Genomic DNA, 18,038 nt, shown 5'->3' with positions numbered 1-18,038 from the left:
GGTATTTGTTTCACATGTGATTGCTGTGCAGCACTCATCCCCGAAGGAGCTGCTGGAAAGTTTGGGATCTCCGGCCATTTCCAGTGATGACTCAAACACACTGACACACCACTCAATGAGAAAATGTTGGCTTTATTAAAAACAGTAATAAGTCATGAAGAAAGAAACTGGTTACCAGGATTGATAATAGTAAATACAGTGCATTAACAACAGTGATACAATGCAATATCACAGCATGGTACATAGAGTCAGTTTTTGTTTTCTTTCTCACCAATGAAAGGCCTGAAATGCACTGAGTGGGTGGATAATGACACTGCAAACAATATTAGCCAACAATCAATGAAGAGTGCAGCTGACTACATGGGCCTAACTGCAATCTTAGACCCTTGCAACCACTGTCCAGGGGATAAATCCATCAAAATATGCTGGCTATGAGGTGCTTTAAATTTTACAGTATAGTACCTAACCTTCAAGAAGGTGCCTGTAAGCCACAGGTGACAATATTTATTTTGAGAATATTCCAAACAATTTACAGTAAAAGTGTTCAGGGGTGCCCTTTTGACAAAATTCTGCAATTGGCAGCGATAAGTCCGAACAGGTAAAGCTCCCCTATCCAACCTCCAGCAGATATCTTTCTTGGTTTCAGTCTCCCTGCAGTACTCTGAATGCCAGTCCTACAGACAGATGAGAGGTAGGCTGCTCCATCTATGGTAGGTCTTCCCCTAAATTTCTACTTCTCTTCTCTGCACAGCTGCAGTCCCGATGCAGGACTCTAAATGAGGTTCAGCAACTCTGTCCTCCCTTTCCCCTCAGGCCTCTCTTTCACTTATGATATAAACCAGCTCCCTGGGGCTTGATGCAAGTGGGTTCCCTCATGGGTAAAGTCTTCCCTTTCCCCAGACTACTGGCTCACTACCCTGGGGTTCATTGTCCCTCCCAAACAGTACCTGTGGGCTTCGGCTGTCCCGCTTTCCCTGGCCATAGATCCTCCCAGGATCACTTCCCTTTGCCTCTACCTGCTTGCCTTGTTTCCTCCAGGGCTCCCTGACAGCGCTGCCCTGCTCTGTACTGCCTCTCCTGGATGGGGGTGGTGTTACTGAACTGACCACCTCCAAAAAAAGTGTTGAGAGCCCATTCACACAGGGACGACTTGTAGGCGACCTAGTCGCCTGACAAGTCGCCTCCCGTTCTGTACAATGGAACCGTTCTAATCCGTCGCTCCGACTTAGAAAAAGGTTCCTGTACGACTTTGGGGGCGACTTGGGGCGACTTGCATAGACTTCTATACAGAAGTCGTTTTGCAAGTCGCCGCGGAAGTCGTTTGCAGGTCGCCTCGCTGAGGCGACCTGCAAGTCGTGTTGCCCCTGTGTGAATGGGGTCTGAGGGGTGTGGGGCAGGAGGGCTAAAATGTGTGATTGTGTTTCAGTGGACATTCCTTTAATTTAACTTTTTTTAATGACCGCTTTATTTACCTATTATGACATATGACTAGTGTAGAGGGCTGTATGGAAGGGCATTTTTAGGTCATATGGAGCCAGACACAAATGTACATTGCTTACAATTGCTTTGCTAGGGTAATTATGACCTGCATAAGGAGTCTCTTCCAATGGAGGTTTACAATGACTATTAACCACTGACAAAAACACCAGACCAAGGGATGATTAATGGCTTTTTTATGATAGGACTTCATTAAAGTCTCTTGCTCTAGAGGTTTATGTCCCCCAATTATAGTGAGGATACCTTATGGCCTGTCAAATGCTCTGCTAGAAGGCTTATGAGATGGCAGTTTTATGATGGGCCTAAATTTAAAGTCATGGGAGGCTTACATCCCTCTTGAGACCCAATATTATCATAGGCAGGGCTCACCTTTCCAGCTGCCAGTGCAGGCAATCATAGTTTGCAGCACTTCTCTCCTATCATGTCAATCAAGGGCCGAGGGAGGAAAAGGAAACCAAGAAAAGGAAAGCCAAAGGAAACACAATGCTTTAGCTTCTGGTTAGATGGCACCAGGACAGAGTGACTGAAACAAGGAAGGGTACCTGGAGTCTCGAGGCTGGGCAGGCAGTAAACAGTGGCTTAATCCTCAGACAGCCCAAGGTTAGGGCAGGTAGAAGGCAAGTTATGAGGTCAAGGTAGGTAGCAGACAAACAAAGTCAGGGCTTCACGTGTCGTCTAGTAAACAATCCAAGGGTAAGTCCATGTGGAAATTCCAAAGAGTAGCCCAGGTAAAAGGTAAAGGCCACCAACAATGGAATCCCAAGGAAATAGAAGATCAGGATCAGGCGAGGAAAAAACTGGGGAGGTTTGGCCAGTGTCATTACTCTACAGCTGATGGGAGCAGCTAGGGAACAGAGAAGATTTGTTAACCTGCAGATGATGGGAGAAATTAGAAGGCTGCTTTACAAAGAGTAAATCTGTCCAAATCGAACAGTGATCTCATCTTAGGGCTTGTGTATATGGCCATATGAAACTATGGCAGCTAGTACATGAGATCTTGCTGGCATTCAATGGAAGATGAGGTGGTAAAAGTTCTCTTTACACTGCATGCTTGTACTGTTTGAGCATTGATTACATACATATACCAAAAAATATAGAGAATACAGAAACAAAGAATAAAATAACCATCACCTATTTTATTGACCCTAAAATTATACTTGCTATAGATATACTGTATATAGATAATATAGATCATTTTGCAAATATATTTTTAAAAAGAAACAGACGGTAATTGTAAATCTGTATATATTTCAACACCAGCAACACTTCCTGAGACAAATCTTTAAATCTGGTGACTGTTCTTGGAAATCAGACCTAATCTGCAGTTATGATCATGTTATTTAATGAATTAAATATGTGATAATTAAAGTTACCACTATCTTCAAACATTGGCTCCTCACTTTACCAATCCCTCCCTCCCTTCCTGTGATGTCACCAGTTTCTGGGCAGAGTTCTCACATCTTAGGATCCCCCCCCCCCCACATACATTTAAATGACCTCTCCATACACATAACCCAGCATGGAGGGGCTCAGTGAAGGTGGTGGTGAAGGTGTGGAGATGTCGGATCGGGTCACACAGATCATAAAAGGAGATCCGCCCGGCCTCATAATCTAGGTATACCCTGACTCTGTTACTGGAGATATTTGTAGATAAGGGGGTATCTTTACTGTCATGTCTCACAAAATACTTATCTATAGACCTGAGCAAACCCCAGGACTTGTTAGACTTTCCTAATCCTCCCTGTGAAACTTTCCTGTCTATGCTCGGGTAACACATCCCAACTCTCCACCAAATTGATTCCTTGACATCCACATCCCAGTAATGTTGACCTGATTGGAAAATCTGACTGCTTAACACCAGAAGATAACCTGTAAATCTCTCTGGTGTTTCTGGGTGTTTCGGGTTTATTTCTGACCAGGATACAGTTTTCCTGTCATCTGATATCTGTAGCTCATTATGAGCTGTATTTACATCCAGTAATATGTCTGCAGCTTTCTTGATATAGAAAGTTATATTTAGGTCCGTTAAGATCCTGGTCATATCCAAACCCCCTCCATCGTGGAGGAGTTTCTCATGTCTCTCTCTGTCCTCATTATCTCCATCCTCAGTATCACACAAGTCACCTGTGTCTGATTCCTGTAAGACAGTCAGTGGATCCGTCATGTTACACAGCTCCTCAATGTGACGCATTTTCCTGGACAGCTCCTCCTTCTTTATTTCCAGCTTCTGGATTCTATTCAACACAGAGAGAGATACCTGCTGTGCTTGCCAGGAAAATTGCCACAGAACTCTCTTCTCCAGGTCTTCTAGCCATCTCCTGATATCTTTAAACACATTCTTTACTCTCTTGGTGTCACCAGTGGCTTTTTCTTCTACGACCCTCCTGTGTTCCTGCAGACTCTGGACTCTTTCCTCTGTCTCTTCTATCTTTGTCCGAAGCGTCTGCAGATCACCCCCCAGTTTCTTCTTCTTATTCCCAGAAGCCTCATTCCGTTTTTTCACCTTGTGGACGACTCCATACTTCTTCTGACATGGTGGAGAAGACCGGAATCTGTCTGCTATGTTACGCAGTTTCTCGTTCCTCTGCACTTTAGGACGACTCCTCAACCTATTTTTGCATTCAGGACAGGAATAACTTCCAGACCGCTCCTGTGTATCCAGCACACGATCAATACAGTTCCGACAGAAGTTGTGCCCACATCGCAGCATTACAGGATTGGTATAAATTTTCAGACAGACGGAACATTCCAGCTCAGCTCTCAGAGCAGCAGACGCCATCGCTGACAGCAGAAGAGAAATGAAATGAAAGTCTCTGATAATTCTCTGAGATTATCTCAAAGTGGTTTCATGGACCATTGGACATTGCTGAAATTAGAAAAAATATGAATTCATGATTGGCTGTTCCTACAGGACAAAATAATATAATCATGACATTCTTCTATAGTAAGATGTCAGTTAATCCCACTCTTGTCCCCATGTTATACCGACTCAGTCATCACTGTACTAGGCAGCTACTTCAACACTTTAAAATGAACCTGTTCTGCAACATTTAAGACAAATCAACAGGTAAACCTAACTGCCCTTCCCAGTATCACGTATGTACCTTACCTTCTGCACCCCTGACACTCTGTATGGTTGTCGAGAACTAAGAAAAGAAAGCGTTGTGTAAGCTTTGAGTCAACCTAGTCAGAGCTTACACTGAGGGCTCTCCCCACCCTCACATGACAATGGGGACCTATCACCAAAACTGCTGTCATATTGTAGGAATGAAAGTGATTGACTTCCAGGTAAGTTTGTCCTAAAATCAATTCATGCTTATACGATATACATGTCCCACTGTTGTGACTTTCATAAAGTTGAATCACATGTACGGCGCGATTACGGTATCATTAGCAGTAATCTGCATGGATTCATGATGAATCGTTCTTGCCAAACCAATCTAGTGGTGTATCTGGATTTTGCAAAAGCATTTGACACACTTCCCCATAAACGTTTACTGTGCAAAATAAGGTGCGTTGGCATGGACCATAGGGTGAGTACATGGATTGAAAACTGGCTACAAGGGCGTGTTCAGAGGGTGGTGATAAATGGGGAGTACTCGGAATGGTCAGGGGTGGGTAGTGAGGTTCCCCAGGGTTCTGTGCTGGGACCAATCCTATTTAATTTGTTCATAAACGACCTGGAGGATGGGATAAACAGTTCAATCTCTGTATTTGCAGACGATACTAAGCTAAGCAGGGCAATAACTTCTCCGCAGGATGTGGAAACCTTGCAAAAAGACCTGAACAAATTAATGGGGTGGGCGACTACATGGCAAATGAGGTTTAATGTAGAAAAATGTAAAATCATGCATTTGGGTGGCAAAAAATATGAATGCAATCTATACACTGGGGGGAGAACCTCTGGGGGAATCTAGGATGGAAAAGGACCTGGGGGTCCTAGTAGATGATAGGCTCAGCAATGGCATGCAATGCCAAGCTTCTGCTAACAAAGCAAACAGAATATTGGCATTAAAAAGGGATCAACTCCAGAGATAAAACGATAATTCTCCCGCTCTACAAGACTCTGGTCCGGCCGCACCTGGAGTATGCTGTCCAGTTCTGGGCACCAGTCCTCAGAAAGGATGTACTGGAAATGGAGCGAGTACAAAGAAGGGCAACAAAGCTAATAAAGGGTCTGGAGGATCTTAGTTATGAGGAAAGGTTGCGAGCACTGAACTTATTCTCTCTGGAGAAGAGACAATTGAGAGGGGATATGATTTCAATATACAAATACTGAGTTTAATAAGACTCGTGGCCACTCATTACAATTAGAATAAAAGAGGTTTAACCTTAAACTATGTAGAGGGTTCTTTATTGTAAGAGCGGCAAGGATGTGGAATTCCCTTCCACAGGCGGTGGTCTCAGCGGGGAGCATTGATAGCTTCAAGAAACTATTAGATAAGCACCTGAATGACCGCAACATAAAGGGATATATAATGTAATACTGACACATAATCACACACATAGGTTGGACTTGATGGACTTGTGTCTTTTTTCAACCTCACCTCCTATGTAACTATGTAACTGGAATGTTTTTTAACAGCTTCAATACCGGGCACTTTTACCCCTTTACCTTTCCTTTACCCCAGGTCAGTTTTCAGCTTTCAGCGCTGTCCCACTTTGAATGACAATTGTGCGGTCATGTAACACTGTACCCAAATGAACTTTTTTACACAAATAGAGTTTTCTTTTGGTGGTATTTAATTACTGCTGAATTTTTTATTTTTTGCAAAAAAAATGAAAAAAGACCAACAAATTTGAAAAAAAAAAGTTTTTCTTTGTTTCTGTTATAAAATTTTGTAAATAAGTAATTTTTCTCCTTCACTGATGGGCGCTGATGAGGCTGCACTGATGGGTTATGATGAGGCTGCACTGATGGGCACTGATGAGGCTGCACTGATAGGCGCTGATGAGGCTGCACTGATGGGCACTGATAGGCTGCACTGATGAGGAGGCAGTAATATGCCGCATTGATGGGCACTGATAGGTGGCACTAATATGCAGCACTGATAGGTGGTGGGACTGATGAGCAGGCACTGATGGGCACTGAAAGGCAGCACTGATTGGCATTACTAATGGGCACAGATTGACATCACTGATTGGCAGTGACTGGCATCATTGCTGGGCACTGTTGGGGCTGCACTGATAATCAGTGTCCCGATTACCTGTACAGATCTCCCCTGTGAGGAGATGCCGCTGATCGGCTCTCTTCTCCTCACACTCTGTCAGAGTGAGGCGAGGAGAGCCGATAAACGACATTTCCATGTTTACATGTGACCAGCTGTGATCACAAGTAAACACCCGCAATCGCCATGCAGCGCGCCCCCCCATCATTTGTCTATACGATGGGTGGGAGGTAGTTAAAGCAGAGTTCCACCCATTTAAAAGTCAGCAGCTACAAAAACTGTAGCTGCTGACTTTTAATAAACACACATTCACCTGGCCACGGTCCAGCGATGCGGCCAGCCTGAAGCCTCGCTCCTCTCCCTCTCCTCTCTGTGGCGCCGGCATTGCAAGTGTGGGCGCCCGGCTGTGGCTTCCCAGTCAGGTGCGCACTGCGCAAGCGGGAGCCGTGCTGCGTGTTGTGAATGGCCGGGCAATCTTCTGGGCCCTGTGACGTGTCCCAGAAGATTGCAGGGAGGGAGGGGGGAGGTGAACTTCTGCTTTGTGCCGCGGTGCCAGGAGAGGAAGTGGGAGCGTGTTACCTGTGAAAACTAGGTACCCGCTCCCCCCCCCCCCAAAAAAAAAAGAAAAAGACATGCCAAATGTGGCATGTCAGGGGGTCACAACTACTTAAAGCGGAAGTTCCATTTTTGGGTGGGACTCCGCTTTAAGCATACATATGTAAATTTGTTGATCTCTGTTATAAAAACAAAATTAGATAAGTCAGACCTTTGCTGATTGATAAGGTGCATGATGTGGGCCGTGTGATCTGTGCATGGAAGAAGGAGGAGATGATGACAGGGGCTGTGTGATTAGTGAGCGGGAGCAGGAGACACCGGGGACCTTGTGATCAGAGAGCAGGAGATGCCAAACAGCTAGGGACACAAATAGTGCTCAGCAGAAAAGAATAAAAGTACATTTTTCCTAGATCATCCCCATTACTTTAGTTGGTAACCTTTTTTTAGGAGTGGTGATGCAACTGTACACATCCTGTACTATGTATATGTAGCAACGTCCCGGGGGCCCCTGAAGTCAAATGGTAACCTCCAGAGTTAGGGATAGCTGACATTCTTCTGTGTAGAGTGGGTTACAAGGCATGGTGAGTGTAATGCAAGATGAACAGGGGGGCGCCAGACACTATTTGAATGCAAAGAGATTTATTGTCTCTTAAACAGAACTGTGGGAGAGAGGGTTAGGGCCGGGACACCCTTAGGTAGATGCAAAGATAATTGGCAGACTCTGAGAGTCTATAGGTAGACAGCTATACAGGTGAAAGCCTCCAACCGGACACCACTTCTGTATAGGTAGGACCGCTGTCTCCTATGGCAACAATCTTGTAGCAGTTACTAACGGCACTTGAAGTCAACTATTTGCAACACAAACAGTTCTTAGTTTACCCCACCATCACTCATTGTGGGTCTTCACTCAATGAGCTCCCAGTCTCTCTCACTAGACTTCAGATCCACTAGCCACTGGATCCCCTGAGATCTTCCACTGGTAGCACTCAGTATCTTCCTCAAGTGTCACCCCCGTTTCACTGCTGGGTCCCTGGCTTGGCGCTCACAGATACTCCACAAGCATCACCTCTGTGACACCTCCATGACACACGTCCACCCAGACAGACGTTCAGGTGGCACAGAACCCCGATCACCTGTCTCTACCCAAATAAATAGGCTCTCCCAGTAGGCCAAGGGACCCAAGAAAATCCCTGCCCATTGGCTGAGACACCACATTAATTCCTAATCTGTATTTGCAATGCCCTTGTCTTATCCAATGTCACCAGATACCCGGCCACCCAGTGATAGAAGAGAGAAGTGCAGCAATTCCAGAATTAGGGGTTGATCTCCTAACAATTGGCCAAGGCAACTATCACCTGGCAACTAAATTTAATAGCAGCCTTTCCTAAACATCAGGGTGCTATATCTACATTCCTAGAGCAACCGTTCATGACTGAATACTGCTGCATATAATGTGAGTAAGTTGTTTCTTTGGAAACCCAGATGCTGAAACTAAGAAAGCAGCTGGCAACACTGAGAAGCATTGCCAACCTGGAAGGGGCCCCTACAGAGGTAACTGGAGATATGGAGGTGCAGGTGCATCAAAGTAGGGTAATTAAGGGACAGTTAGATGGGGTAGAGGGAAAAGTGTTAGAGAGGCTGGTCCTGAGGTGATACATCCCAAAAAATATTGCCAGTTGTGTGATGTTGGGGAGGTCAGTCAAGGAGTGGCATTGCTGGAGCAGAGTGACTCCCCTAGCTGCCAGGGGAAAAACTTTTCCAGTGAGGATGGGGGCAAGGTTGCAAGAAAGGATAGACAGATTCTGGTTGTAGGGAACTCAATTATTGGAAGGACAGACAGGGCAATCTGTCACAAAAACTGCGATTGCCAAACAGTATGTTATTTGCCGGGTGCTCGGGTTCAGCACATTGCAGATCAGATACACAGATTGCTGGGTGGGCCTGGATTAAACCTGGTATACTGTATATTGGTACCAATGGAAAAGTTAGAGGTAGGTGGAGCATTCTAATTTTTTTATTTATTTTTTCATAAGGAATTTTAAAGTAAAGGTACAGCATACATTTTGCATAGATAAATAACGTTAACAAAACAAAGTGGTACAGAAAACAGTACAACAAAACCATATAACAGGTATTATTGCCATAATCATGCATAAACCAATAGGGGTATTATCATGTTCAATCCGAATGGAGAAAAGTCACATACTGGGATAAGGCAAAGCTAACGTACCATGTAGGTGGAACTTTGATTGCTTCAATGTTGGTTTAACAGATTATGTAGAGCTTTATGCCGCGTACACACGGTCGGACTTTTCGTCTACAAAAGTCCAACGGACGCCAACGGACTAAAGCTGGCTGGTAATCCGATCGTGTGTGGGCTTCTCAGCAGACTTTTTCAGCCTCAAATCCGACGGACTTTAGATTTGAAACATGCTTCAAATCTTTACGTCGTAACTACGACGGACCCCGAAATCCGCTCGTCTGTGTGCTAGTCCGACGGACAAAAACCCATGCTAGGGCAGCTATTGGCTACTGGCTATGAACTTCCTTATTTTAGTCCGGTGTACGTCATCACGTACGAATCCGTCGGACTTTCGTGTGGTCGTGTGTAGGCAAGTCCGTTCGTTAGAAAGTCTGCTGCAAGTCCGCCGAAAGTCCGCCGGAAGTCTGTCGGACAGGCTGTCGGACTTTTGTAGACGAAAAGTCCGACCGTGTGTACGCGGCATTAGTTATCGGGCTAGTAACCTAATAGTAGGACAGTATTGGGTGAACCTGAGTAAGGCAATTACTAGTCACTATCGGTTGCAGGGATAACTATGACAGTGAATGTTTTTTATGAAGTGTTTAGGGTTGCTCTTTTAGAATGAGAGGTGAGGTATGTCCCAGCACGTCAAGTGGCTCATAAGTATTTGGTGTGGAAAATAAGAAAGGTGTGTGCGTAGTTAAGCGGTGGATGCACACAGCTCTTGTTTGTTTTAATTGGAGATGTACTAGGAGAGAGATATGGGAAGAGGGTATGGGGAGAAGAAAAGGGAGATGAGAGGGCAAGAACAAGAAACAAAAAAAAAGGGGGAGGATAATGGGGGGGGGTTTACCGTCTCTTACTCCTCTCCAAGGTATAGTGGTATATGTCTGCACCTCTTTGAGGAGTATATTTAATCAATGGAGGGGGACGGTCTTTAGGGGGAGAGAGGTTGTTGGTCAGGAACTTGCAATTTGATTAAGAAACAGTTGATATGAGAGAGTCAGGTCATAAAATTAATTCATCTTAAGTTTAGTCGGGTGGGTGGTATAGTCTGGAGAATTCTGGAGTAGATTGGAAGTGTGTCCAGCAGGCCCATTTGATCCTGAATTTAGAGGGTGTATCACGTGCTACGTGCATTAGTGCTTCCATCTCCGCTATTTTCCTAATCTTGTTAAGCCATTCTTTGACTGAGAGGGGATTGGGGGAACCCCAATGCCTCGGGATGTATTTTTTCGCAGGCTTGATCATATGCATGGTTAAAGATATGTGGTATGTTTTGTGTAGAAGAGATGAGTGATGTAGTAGGACCAGGGCTGGTGAATGATACGGATTGTAGGAGGTAATCAGTGAGATAATGCGGCGTACTTCATTCCAGAAGATATGAATACGTGGACAGGACCGCCAAATATGTAGTAGCGTGCCTAGGTCTGACTGGCATTTCTAGCAGTTCTCTGTGATTGTTGGGCAGTATTTGTGTAGTAGGTCAGGGGTTCGGTACCAACGTGATAGGATTTTATATCCATGCGGGAGAGCCTTCCTTGGTGGTTACAACAGAGGAACCTTCTCAATTGTCTCTCCATTGCACCTGTGTCTTGGATCACCATCACAACAGATGCCAGCAACAGGGGCTGGGGCGCTCTCTGCCTGACAGAGGTAACCCAAGGCATATGGAGTTTTCCCTCTTACAGGATAGGTATGGATATTAAGGGGAACCCCGCGCCAATTTTTAAAAAAAAAATGGCGTGGGGGTCCCCCTAAATTTCATATCAGGCCCCTCAGATCTGGTATGGGTATTAAGGGGAACCCCGTGCAAAAAAAAAAAAAAAAATGGCGTGCGGTCCCCCCAAAAATCCATACCTGACCCTTAGAAGAGCGGAGGAAGAAGAAGATGGAGAAGAATAAGAAGGAGGAGATGGGGAAGAATAAGATGGAGGAAGAAGAACACCGAAGGAAGACAAGAAGATTGAAGATGGAAGAAGAAGTGGAAAGAAGAAGAAATTAATAAAGGACTTGTCAAAGACCGTCTCTTGTGTTTTTTAACCCTTCTTGACACTTTTTTTGTGAAATGGTAGGGGTACACTTGTACCCCATTACCAATTCACACGGGGGGCGCGGGATCTGGGGTCCCCTTGTTAAAGGGGGCTTCCAGATTTCGATAAGCCCCCCGCCCGCAGACCCCCACAACCACCCCATCAACATGGGGACAAGGTGCTTTGGGGGGCTACCCCAAAGCACCCTCTCAATGTTAAGGGCATATGGCCTGGTACGGTTCAGGAGAGGGGGCGCTCTCTCATCCCCCCTCTTTTCTTGCGGCCTGCCAGGTTGCGTGCTCGGATAAGGGTCTGGTATGGATTTTTGAGGGGGACCCCCATGCCATTTATTTTTAAAATTTTGGCACGGGGTTCCCCTAATATCCATACCAGACCTAAAGGGCTTGGTATGGAATTTGGGGGAACCCCCACGCATTTTTTTTAAATTTTGGTTCAGGGTTCCCCTGTGGGGAAATCCCATGCCGTTTTTATCAATAAACTTTTATGTGTATTGCCGGACAGACCATTCCTTATAGCCGGCGCTAGCGCTAGTACTTTTAAATGACTTTTTTTCCTTTAGAAATGTAATTTTGCACTCGGACTGTTCTAAACACGGGAAACATGCGCCACTTTACAGGCACACTATAGACACCCCTCAGGTACAAAATTTAAAGGAATATTTCACTTTTATTTTTTCACTTTAAGCATTATTAAAAATCACTGCTCCCGAAAAAACAACCGTTTTTAAAACTTTTTTTTGCATTGATCCATGTCCCCTGGGGCAGGACCCAGGTCCCCAAACACTTTTTATGACAATACCATGCATATAAGCCTTTAAAATTAGCACTTTTGATTTCTCCCATAGACTTTTAAAGGCTTTCAAATTTGCCGCGAACACCCCAAATAGTTCGCTGTTCGGCGAACTGGCGAACAGCCAATGTTCGAGTCAAACTCATGTTCGGCCCGAACATAAAGCCCATCCCTACTTGTAAACACCAAATCTCAAAACGAGGCTTGGTCCTTAAGTGGTTAAAGGAATTTTTCATTTTTATTGTTTCACTTTAAGCATTTAAATCACTGCTCTTGTAAAAAGGATAAAAAAAAAAAAACGTGCATTGATACATGTCCCCCAGGGCAGTACCTGGGCCCCACATACCCTTTTTATGGCCAATAAAGTGCATATAAGCCTTCAAAATGGGCACTTTTGATTTTTCTGGTCCCGTGGACTTAAATAGGGTTCACAGTTTACTTATTTAACTCATCCATTTATGTATTTATTTCCTTTAGTGAATTGACTTTAATGCTCTTTTATGAGTTATTTACCTCATGTTTTTGGTTTGTGAGGTAAATAACTCATAAGGTGAATTGACATTTTCAGCATCTCATAAGATAATTGGAGAAAATGTGTCACGTGATTCAATTATCTCATGAGTTATTCTTTAACCGCTTCGGCCCCAGAAGATTTTACCCCCTTCCTGACCAGAGTAATTTTTGCGATTCGGCACTGCGTCGCTTTAGCTGACGATTGCGCAGTTGTGCGACGTTGCGGCCAAAAAAATTGACGTCCTTTTTTTCCCATAAATAGAGCTTTCTTTTGGTGGTATTTGATTTTTTATTTTTGGAGCTATAAACAAAAAAAAGAGCGACAATTTTGAAACAAACGCATTATTTTTTACTTTTTGCTATAATAAATACCCCCCAAAAATATATAAAAAAAAATATTTTTTTCCTCAGTTTAGGCCGATATGTATTCTTCTACATATTTTTGGTAAAAAAACGCAATAAGCGTATATTGATTGGTTTACGCAAAAGTTATAGCGTCTACAAAATAGGGGATAGTTTTATGGCATTTTTATTATAATTTTTTTTTTTTACTAGTAATGGCAGGGATCTGCATTTTTTATCGGGTCTGCGACATTGTGGCGGACACGTCGGACAATTTTGACACATTTTTGGGAACATTGGCATTTATAAAGCGATCAGTGCTATAAAAATGCATTGATTACTGTAAAAATGTCACTGGCAGTGAAGGGGTTAACCACTAGGGGGCGATCAAGGGGTTAATTGTGTTCCCTATTGTGTGTTCTAACTGAAGGGGGGAGGGGACTGTGCAGGGGAAGAGATAGATCACTGTTCATACTCTGTATGAACAGACGATCTGTCACTTCTCCCCTCAGAGAACCGGAAACTGTGTGTTTACACACACAGATCCCGGTTCTCAGTGTGCCCCGAGTGACCGCGGGAGTCCGGCGGTGATTGCGACCGTCGGGCACTCGCGTGCGCGCCCCCTAGTAGCCGAATATGTTACTGACATAACATGACGGCGATTCGCGCAGCCGAGCCATGTTGCCGCAGTACAACTGCGGCGGCTGGTCAGCATGCGACTAATGAATTGAGCCCTCAGTGAGAATGTGTGTTTTAGAGTAGAGATGTTCCCATTACCCTGTCCCTCCTATTATATGTAATTGCTATGTACTATATGTGGAGTATATTAGACATGGGTGGTTTGTTTCAATCTGAATACATTTTCGGACAAATTTTTCGTTATTTGGAGATTCGGATATATCCAAATCCCCGAATTATAGTACAAACAAATTTTCCTGAATTCTCCAAATAATTAAACGAAATTTGTCCGAATTTCCTAATATCAAATTGAAATTTGACTTAAATTTTACATCGGATTCCATCCGAATTTGAACTGTAAACGTGTTTCTGAAATCAAAGACTGTATGTGTTAACAGATATTAAAAAAAAGGAGAGGTTCAAATTCTGCTGAAAATAAAGCATCATCCCTGATGAATTGAGAAAAAGAAAAACTCCCCTCACATTTGGGACTTTAAGGGCTCTGAGGAATGTACAAACAACGAAATGAATACAAAGAGTAATTTATTAGTATCAGAATAATTACGTAAAATGTTAAAAAAGATTACATGGAATACAATACATGAAATGGTCAAAAGCCACGACAAAAAAAAAGTGTATACCCACCCAGTGGTGGTATTGAAGATTGGTACAGAAAACCATAAACCAACGCGTTTCGGAGTCTTTTGAGCTCCTTCTTCAGGGACGGTTTTAACAATCTTGACAAATATAATCCATAAAACGGCGCATATGTTACAGCATTCATTGTTAATCATTGGTGACAAAGCATGATTGGAACAGAAAGGGGAGGAGTGGAAGGGAAAAAAAAAGCATGACAGCAGCTACTCACAGTGCCTGACTGGAAAGACAGAGCGTATGTCCGACAAATGATAAAAACAGTGTTTGTAGTAAATCCCAACCAGGATAAACCAATTGTACAGAGAAGTAAAAGGTCCTCTTTTATATATATATATATACACGCACCTTAGCCTAGAGGGAATCGTCCCATAAGGGGCAAGAAAAAAAATAGCAGGTGATCCCTGTGCACTCCACGTGGTGCGTGCGGCAGCCAAGAGGACCTTTTACTTTTGTGAGTAGCTGCTGTCATGCTTCTTTTCCCTTCCACTCCTCCCCTTTCTGTTCTAATCCTGCTATGTCACCATTGATTAACAATGAATGCTCTAATATATGCTCCGTTTTATAGATTATATGTGTCAAGATTGTTAAAACCTTCCCTGAAGAAGGAGCTCAAAAGACTCCGAAACGTGTTGATGTATGGTTTTCTGTACCAATCTTCAATACCACCACTGAGTGGGTATACACTTTTTTTTTTTCGTGGCTTTTGACCATTTCATGTACTGTATTTCATGTAAACTTTTTTAACATTTTACATAATAATTTTGATACTAATAAATTACTCTTTGTATACATTTTGTTGCCCGTGTGTGTTAGTAGTAGGGATGGGCCGAACAGCCCCCTGTTCGGTTCGCACCAGAACATGCTAACAGGAAAAAAATTTGTTTGAACACGCAAACACCGTTAAAGTCTTTGGGACACGAACATGAAAAGTCAAAAGTGCTAATTTTAAAGGCTAATATGCAAGTTATTGTCATAAAAAGTGTTTGGGGACCCGGGTCCTGCCCCAGGGGACATGTATCAATGCAAAAAAAAGTTTTAAAAACTGACGTTTTTTCGGGAGCAGTGATTTTAATAATGCTTAAAGTGAAACCAAAAAAGTGTAATATTTCTTTAAATTTCGTACCTGGGGGGTGTCTATAGTATGCCTGTAAAGGGGCGCATGTTTCCTGTGTTTAGAACAGTCTGACAGCCAAATGACATTTCTAAAGAAGAAAAAGTCATTTAAAACTACTTGCGGCTATAATGAATTGTCGGTCCGGCAATACACATAAAAGTTCATTGATAAAAACGACATGGGATTCCCCCACAGGGGATCCTCAAACCAAATTTTAAAAAAAGAATGCGTGGGGGTCCCCCCAAATTCCATACCAGGCCCTTTAGGTCTGATATTGATATTAAGGGGATATTAAGGGGAACTCCGCCCCAAAATTAAAAAAAAAAAATGGCGTGGGGGTCCCCCTCAAAATCCATACCAGACCCTTCATGTAATATCCATACCAGACCTGAAGGGTCTGGTATGGAATTTGGGGGGACCCCCATGCATTTTTTTTAAATTTTGGTTTGGGGTTCTTCTGTGGGGGAATCCCATGCCATTTTTATCAATGAACTTTTATGTGTATTGCCGGGACCGACAATTCATTATAAAAAGCTAAAAGTGAAGATGTTTTTCTATAAAATATGCCCGCCTAATAAAACACCGCTCTGCGCCTTAGGCTATACGATTCCTGTGATAATCTAATGATATAAACAATAAATTATTTTATAACAATATATATATATATATATATATATATATATATATATATATATATATATATATATATATATATATATATATATATATATATATATATATTTATATATATATATATATATATATATATATATATATATATATATATATATATATATATATATTATACTATAAATCACGTCAAAAATCAAAGGCAATATACAAAAACTTAAAGTCTCTTTCAATATTGCAGCAGCGCTCTAACTGTTCCAAAAAGAGCAGGTTTAATATATACAGTTCATGCATGGGATGATATAGGCAGTGGAGAAGATTTGGATGTCACTTTCACTGCGTTCCGTGTAGGGTACTTCCACCATACAATAAGTGAGAGACAACTTCCCCTATGGGGATGCACTCACCAGAAATACAGCCATAATAAGCCCTGGTTCATAAAAAGCTTCTCCACCGCTCCAACTCAAACGTCCACCATAGGGGAGGTTGTCCCTCACGCGGTGTTATTATATGGTGGAAGTACCCTACACGGAACGCAGTGAAAGTGACATCCAAATCTTGTCCGCTGCCTATACCATCCCATGCATGTACTGTTTATATTAAACCTGCTCTTTTTGGAACAGTTAGAGCGCTATTGCAATATTGAAAGAGACTTTAAGTTTTTGTATATTGCCTTTGATTTTTGACAGTTCATTATAGCCGCGAGTAGTTTTAAATGACTTTTTTTCCTTTAGAAATGTCATTTTGCACTCGGACTGTTCTAAACATGGGAAACATGCGCCACTTTACAGGCATACTATAGACACCCCCCCAGGTACAAAATTTAAAGGAATATTACACTTTTATTGTTTCACTTTAAGCATTATTAAAATCACTCCCGTCCCCGAAAAAACGTCCGTTTTTAAAACTTTTTTTTGCATTGATCCATGTCCCCTGGGGCAGGACCCGGGTCCCCAAACACTTTTTATGACAATAACTTGCATATAAGCCTTTAAAATTAGCACTTTTGATTTCTCCCATAGACTTTTAAAGGGTGTCCCGCGGCTTTCGAATTTGCCGCAAACACCCCAAATTGTTTGCTATTCGGCGAACGGGCGAGCAGCCAATGTTTGAGTCGAACTCATGTTCGACCTGAACATAAAGCCTATCCCTACTTATTAGTGTACTATTTCGAAATAATGCTGTTTTTTGTTAAGCCAAAGGTGATTTAAAGAGAGATTTTAAACATTTGATGAAGATTTTTCTTTCGTTTGTTCACTTTGCAAGTGTGAAATTGATAAAAAGAAACCAGTATAATATAAATATTTAAAATCATTTGTACTTGACATTATTTTTTCTCAGCTGGCCAAAACTTCTGCACAGTATTGTACATACTTAAATGTTAAAAGTAAGATATTACTTTTATTAATTAGAACATCTCACATATTTTGAATAAAAATATTGTTAATGCAAACAAGATCAATGTGTATAAATAACAACCAAATGTTTGGTTACTCGGCTGTTGCATGGGATTCCACCCAGTCCATTAGCAGGCCCTGTGGGTCTGGTATGAATATTAAGGGGAACCCCGAACCAAAATTAAAAAAAAGATTTTTGTGGGGGTCCCCTCAAATTCAATTACCAGACCCTTCAGGTCTGGTATGGATATTAAGGGGAACCCTGCGCCATTTTTTTTTTTAAAATGGCGTAGGGGTCCCCCTCAAAATCCATACCAGACCCTTCAGGTCTGGTATGGGTTTTAAGGGGAACCCCAAGCCAAAATTTAAAAAAAATGGTGTGGGGTACCCCCCAAAAATCCA

At 42.7% G+C, this 18,038-nt stretch overlaps 1 protein-coding gene across 3 annotated transcripts in view; it reads right to left on the bottom strand.

The window, feature by feature from the left end:
• Positions 1-112: 112 nt before the first annotated feature.
• LOC141133756 (nuclear factor 7, ovary-like) overlaps positions 113-18,038 on the bottom strand; it is a 64,276-nt gene continuing 46,350 nt past the window's right edge. For 2 of the 3 annotated variants that reach the window (XM_073623295.1, XM_073623297.1), the window contains exon 3: positions 113-4,363. In XM_073623295.1, the coding sequence (XP_073479396.1) occupies positions 2,894-4,276 (1,383 nt within the window). In that variant the 5' untranslated portion in view covers positions 4,277-4,363 and the 3' untranslated portion in view covers positions 113-2,893. Of the gene's footprint in view, positions 4,364-14,483; positions 14,592-18,038 lie in introns of those variants that run through there. The other variant, XM_073623298.1, reaches the window with a different exon arrangement.

Source organism: Aquarana catesbeiana, linkage group LG03 (genome assembly GCF_042186555.1).
Source record: "Aquarana catesbeiana isolate 2022-GZ linkage group LG03, ASM4218655v1, whole genome shotgun sequence".
Lineage (NCBI taxonomy): Eukaryota > Metazoa > Chordata > Amphibia > Anura > Ranidae > Aquarana > Aquarana catesbeiana.
The sequence above is the reverse complement of the archived record's forward strand: the minus strand, read 5'-3'. Positions and strand labels throughout refer to the sequence as shown.